The 6,546-nt window shown below is 31.4% G+C and overlaps 2 protein-coding genes across 2 annotated transcripts in view; both read right to left on the bottom strand.

The window, feature by feature from the left end:
- The window catches only part of LOC123010638 (cAMP-dependent protein kinase type II regulatory subunit), a 34,716-nt gene extending 30,061 nt beyond the window's left edge, over positions 1-4,655 (bottom strand). Inside the window, exon 1 of the mRNA XM_044407684.1 lies at positions 4,259-4,655. The gene's annotated coding sequence lies outside the window, so the exon portion shown is untranslated. The remainder of the gene's footprint in view (positions 1-4,258) is intronic.
- Positions 4,656-5,285: 630 nt separating this feature from the next.
- Positions 5,286-6,546, bottom strand: part of LOC123011738 (CCR4-NOT transcription complex subunit 2-like) — a 10,546-nt gene continuing 9,285 nt past the window's right edge. The window contains exon 4 of the mRNA XM_044409330.1: positions 5,286-5,775. Within this exon, the coding sequence (XP_044265265.1) occupies positions 5,536-5,775 (240 nt within the window). The 3' untranslated portion in view covers positions 5,286-5,535. The remainder of the gene's footprint in view (positions 5,776-6,546) is intronic.

Below are 6,546 nucleotides of genomic sequence, written 5' to 3'. Positions count from 1 at the left end.
CAAAAACAATAAATAGGGTGTTCCATTTAAATTTTTTAAGTTATTGAACTTTTAACAAACGCCTTAATTTTTTTATCTTTGCAAATGCAACACATTAAAAAAACGTTACAACCTTATAGCTTGTACCTTCTTTTTTGCGGTAGTAAAAAAATATTCTAGATGTCTTAGTTTTTGTGTAATAAATTTTTAAAAAGTGCATGTTTTCGTCAAAAAACCGTTTTATTTTTAAAACTAATAATCCAACCAATAAAAGCTTAGCTTAAAAACATTGTCATAAAAATCTACATCCAAAAACGCTAAGAAATATGGTGTTTCATTAAAAAAAACACAAGTTTGTATTGTAACTTATTTTTGAGACACGCTGTATAGTTGAAAATAATGTTAGGCGATGGACTAGATTAGTATCTATCAATGTCTTATGTATTTTTTTTCAATTCTACCATTTAAAAGTGACTAATGGACTTTTTCAACTCGCTGGGACACCCGGTATCTTCAGCCACCACGGCCAAATTTACGAAATTTTGGCTTTTTCTCCCAATTTTCGCACAACAAATTTTCCCCTTTCAATACCATCACTTATTTTTTACAAAAATAAATCAATAATCAACTGAACAAGTTAAACTATCTATTTTTCTCATATGAGTATAGCTTAATTTTTCATCAAAATGATCCAGGGTTTTCAATTAAGTACCAGTACACTAAAAAAAAAATGTTACAACCTTATAGCTTGTACCTTCTTCTTTGCGGTAGTAAAAAAAATTGTTCTAGATGTCTTAGTTTTTGTGTAATACATTTTTTAAAAATGCATGTTTTCGTCAAAAAAACTGTCTTATTTTTAAAATTAAGCAAAATCGACTAATAAAAGTTTAGCTTAAAACATTGTCATAAAAATCTACATCCAAAAACGCTAAGAAACATATGGTGTTTCATTTAAAAAAACACAAGTTTGTATTGTAACTTATTTTTGAGACACGTTGTATAGTTGAAAATAATTTTAGGCGATGGACTAGATTAATATCTAACAATGTCCTATACATTTTTTTTAATTTTACCATTTAAAAGTCACTAATGGACATTTTCAACTCGCTGGAACATCCTGTATAAATCACAAGTTTTGTCATTTTAATAATTTTGTAAATTCATTTAATTTTAAACACTAATTAAAACCATCCCGCTTAAAAAACTACTTCAGTTTTTATTAGAAAAGTGTAATGAAAATCTTAATAAAATTTAATTTATACGGTGCTATAAAACTACTGAAGTAATTTAATGCTAATAATAATTGATAAGTGCTGTAATTATTATTAATTTACATATTAAACTAGTTGTTTAAGCAAACATAAAACGTTAAGAAAATAAATAACTCATAATTTATAACGAACAATTASTATCAAGTTTTACTCGAAAATAGAAAGAATTGAATATTTTTTCAATAAAAGTTGAATTTGGCACAACTCGTAGTTYTAACAGGCACTTATTGCAACATTATTAAAGTGGTTGAYGTGCAACTAATATAAATCAATTTCAGTTAAATAACAAGATTTGTCGATTATCAAACCTCAATCCACTCGAATCGATATTATGTGGAATAAATTTTTGCTCACAGAAATGATTGTGTAACAACGAAAGATATTTATTGGAGCATTTAAAGCATTTCAAACACTAATTATATATTTTCAGTATCAATCATAATAAATTGTAAGCGCTCATTTCCTCGGTTTTACATCCGTTAAATAGTTTTATGAGAAACTGTGGTTTGTAACTCGTAAAATAATTGAAATATCTTCCGCAACAGTTGCTATAATAATCAATGCAAAAATATTTCGATTGTAATAGGAATAAAACAAAATACAATATTTAATTTAATATTATTCACACATATTGATTGATTGCTTATCTAACAACCGAGAAATAAATCCCTAACACTYATATAGCATTTTATACACTTATCACAACATCAGAAACATYTCAAAAAAATACAGTCTAAGTTATGGAAAACGACTTCAATAATTATCCAATTAATTATCTTCATTGACGATAATACTCTGATTAATGTAAGAGAGTAATTTCACTTTTAATAGGTTATTGCATGATTCTCTTCATTTATCATTGATGAGTCTTTCGAGTCAAAATTCTATTCAGAAAATCAGCTTATTGTATTTATTTTTTGTTCCTATTACTTGAAATTGGTAGAATCCAAAACAAAATTAAAAAAACCATAAAAGTTTATAAAAATTACTTTCCTTCCTTCGCTTCATTTTCAAATTTATCAAAAACCGTTAATGCTTATTTAATTTTCTTTTTAGTATTTTCATCAACTATTAAACTAAAAATTAGAGCACTTTTATCAAAAATTAATTCTTTTTTATTTATTTCTGTGAAAATTCTAATCACTTTTTCAAGTCCAAAATTGAGTTTCCTACCACGAAAATTTTAAGTTTTAGTCTTTTCTTTCTGAAAGTCTTGTTTAAAATTTATTAAAAACCGTGCTTTATTCAATTTTTAAATGTTTTTTTTATTTTGCGTCATATTAACAAACTCGTTTGTTTTACGTTTTTAATGTTGGTGACAATATTTCCTTTCCTAAATAAAATTGTATTTCTTTTTGTTCCTGTTATTTAAAATTTCGTTCATTTACGTTAATTTTTCTGTTAAAATCGAGTTGAAATTACAATTTTTGTAGAATTCAACATAAAATTATAAAACAGATAATAATAAACTACTTAAAAAGTTTAAGTTTAAATCATTTTCCTTCCTCATCTTTAGTTTACAAATTATCAAAAACCGTGATTTATTCAATTCCTTAACGTTTATTTAATTTCTTTTCACAAAACTCAATTCTTTTTTAAATAAATTCTATTTTTATTTATGTGGGAATTCTATAATCACGTTTTCAAGTCCAAAAATGGGTTTCCTGCTACGAAAATTTTAAGTTTTTTTTTTTTCAGTAACCCTTTTACAAAAAATCGTGCATTTTAACTAATTTTTCCAACTTTTAAATGTTAACTGCCTTATAACAACCTCTCAGTGCATTAACACTAGTGAATTTTATGTTTTTTGTGTTGGTGACAATATTTCCTTTCACAACTTAAATTGTATTTATTTTTGTACTTTTATACTCGAAATTTCGTTATTTACGTTGTTTTTTTTATTCAAATTGTGTTAAGATTTTTGCCGAATTCAAAACAAAATTATAAAACAGACAAGAATAAACGAGCTAAAACACAAAAAAATAAAAAAGTGCTTTATTCAATTCCTCAATGTTTATTTAAATTTTTTAGGTATTTTCATCAACTATTACTTTTATCATAAATCAATTTTTTTTTATTTTTTTTTATTTCATAATTCTAAACACTTCTTCAGGTACAAAAATTTTTAATCTTTTTCTTTCTAAAACTTGTATAATTTATTTAACTTTTAAACGTTTTTTTCTAATCTGCATCTTTACCAACGATATTAACAAACTCGTTTAGGTGCGTTGACAGTCTAGGGTATTTTATGTTTTTTGTTGGTGACCATGCTGTTGAAAGTATATTTCTTTCAATATTCTTACCAATTTCCCGGATTTCCGAGACACCAACTGACGCAAACTTTCCTAAATTTGAAAACTTTCTTTTTTTCTTTAAAAGCGCAAATTAGAAAAATAGTGTAAAAGACTCGTGACTGAAGGCTAATCAAAGAATCGTTTGTTAACCAACTCGCTGCTACGCGGTTCGTGTCAGAATTTCTACTTTTGCTTTTTGTAACTCTACTAATTCAATTCCTGTTTTGTATTTTTAACAAAACCACCAAAAATTGTAAAACAAATCAAATTGGCAATACCGACATTATCCAAAGTTACTGAACAGTGGTACCAACTTTAATAAAACAAAATTGGTAAAATTATTGTCGTCTTAGGGAAGTAAATGTGATAAAAAGTACGGAATCTACAAGAGCAAAATGACACAAAATTATTAATTAAAAAAAACTCGTATGGTGACACTAATTAAACAGAAGCTTCGTTTAGCATAATAATTAACTTTTCAATAAAAAAGAGTAAATATTTGGGTCAAAAACTTGATTAGATTGTGTGCAAAAATCGGCCCCCCAGCGTCCTAGTTCCACCCTCGGTGACCCCGGATGACCGCATAAACGAAATAGTGTCCACGTTAACCGGTCATTTCCCGTCGTTTCCGACCGCTTTCTTGGGGTCAATACGCGAGCCCTCATCAATCCTCCCTAACCTCAAACCCGCCGCCCCCCTTTCCCGGCCAAGTACCTGAAAATAGCGGTGTCGCGTCGCCCAGAAGACCTCGGGTGCCGTTCACGGGTGCCCCCAGTTCACAAGCGTCGAGTCTCGCATTTAACACCACCACTGACCACTCGCGACCTGTCAAACTTCCTCAGCGATAGCGACGACAATGTGCAAATCGCGGATTTCTCTGCCTCGGGGGGCCTTCTCACTGCATTTCCACGACCGGGGCGTCACTGCACCGACACTTGGCCGCGATAATCAATGATTAATGATCGACTGACACTTCGAAAGGTGACAGGTGGAAAACTGTCGGCGAGAAGGAAAACTACATGACCGGCAACAGTGGCGCGCGGGGGATTTTCATCGTCTAACGATAATTTTAGGCCCAAATCGGGGACATCACCCCTCCAGGAGCCCCCCCTGATCCACTCTTCCGAACTACAACACGAAAAACATTGACAGTTGTTCAAAAATTGGAGCATTTTCGGACGAGAAAACCGACACCAGAGGGCGCTTTACCAAATCTATGAATTAATTATTTTCAATGAAACACTAAATTTGTTATTTTTCACACGTGTTGTGGTGGAATAATCGATAAGAGACTCGTACGCAAATTCTACATTATTTAAAATGAACACCGGTGCTTTAATCCAGGTTAGGGTTGATTGCGCCAGTGGCGTAACACGCACTCGATACACCGAGGCGTCCCACCCACAAAGCAAATTTGTTTAAAACTCAAATGCGTATAAATGCCAGTCTGAATATAGGCGTACTTACAAACAAGGCTTCATTCACACCGCGTGTTTAAATTTAACAGTCGTGTAGCTAAAAGTAAAAGAAAAATAGTTGGATTATGTAGCGGTCCGCTTTTAGCCTCATAAATTATAATCAAATCTTTTTGAAATGTTGCCAACGTAAAGTTGTGGCTTGAGATGAGATTAAATGTTTTTCGCTTGATCGCGTTTATATAACGTTGTTTCGTTTATTTATAAACATTGTAGGAAAATAAATTTGTGAAAATAAGCCGAGATATCGAATGAAAGAGATGATGTGCATCCGTTGAAAATCAATTAATCATATTATTTATTAATATTGTACAGTAAATTTACAAATAAAATGAAAACTGTATAGGTATATAACTTTTTAATCTTTTTTTCAAAATTAATACTTATCCAATTCTAGTAAATAAGTGAGATTTTCACTTATTTAATAGACGCATTAACCTTAAAATCTAACAACTCATATAGTGTATACACTTTTCATTTATTCATAGTCGGGCGAAGTCATGGAATAACACCGTCTCACGATGTATTGTGCAGGTTTGATGAGATGACAGGCCGGCCTTCGAGTTTGCTGTAATCCAAATGGAATTCTTTCGGGACTTTTCGCCAATTCTGCGCATCGAAAAAGTAATAAGTGCCTCGCTCGTATGTGGAAGTCTTTTCAGCTAACATCATGCCAGGGACTTGTGTTATCCAAACCTTCTCCTCCATGTGATAACGCCACTCTCTACTGTACCTGCAACACACAAACAAAACTGATCAAAGTGCTCGTGGCTTAAGTTGGCAACACMGAATTATTGATACTAGATGTGGCAAGCGACGGCAAAGCCAGCAACCGCCCGTCGGAGGTGCATGACAAGTGTGACACTTCAATTTGATAGTCCATTGACTATCAAATTGAAATGTCACACACATGTTTGGCAACATTTTGGCAAACTAAGATTTCACTAATTTCTGTTTATACAGTCTTCAATGTTGCCAACTTGAATAATATAGAGTTGTGACAAAAAATCTGTTGGCAACACTGAATTATTGATGCTAGATTGTCAAGCAACGGCAAAGTCGGCAACCGCCCGTCGAAGGTGACTATAAAATTGTGACATTTCAATTTAATAATCAATTTTGCCAAATTAAGATGATAGTCAATGTTGCCAAATTAAGATTTAACTATGTAATTTCTGTGCGTACAGTCTTTAGTGTTACCAACTTAATTTAGCAACATTGAATAATGTAGAATCGTGATGGAAAAACAGTTGGCATCACTGAATTATTGATACTAGATTGTGTCAAACAACGGCAATGCCGGTAACCGCCCATCGAAGGTGAATGACAATTAACTATGAAATTGTGACATTTGAATTTAATAGTCAATGTTGCAAATTACGATTTAACTAATTTCTGTTTGTTCAGTTTTCAATCTTGTCAAATTAATTTAGCAACATTGAATAATGTTAGAGTTGTGACAAAAAAATCTGTTGGCAACACTGAATTATCAATACTAGATTGTGTCAAACGACGGCAAAGCCGGCA

Source organism: Tribolium madens, unplaced genomic scaffold, assembly GCF_015345945.1.
Source record: "Tribolium madens isolate multiple individuals breed KSU strain unplaced genomic scaffold, Tmad_KSU_1.1 Scaffold_91;HRSCAF=231;Tcas5.2_LG7, whole genome shotgun sequence".
Taxonomy (NCBI): Eukaryota; Metazoa; Arthropoda; class Insecta; order Coleoptera; family Tenebrionidae; genus Tribolium; species Tribolium madens.
Note: the sequence above shows the minus strand (reverse complement) of the source record. Positions and strands in the feature narration are given on the sequence as shown.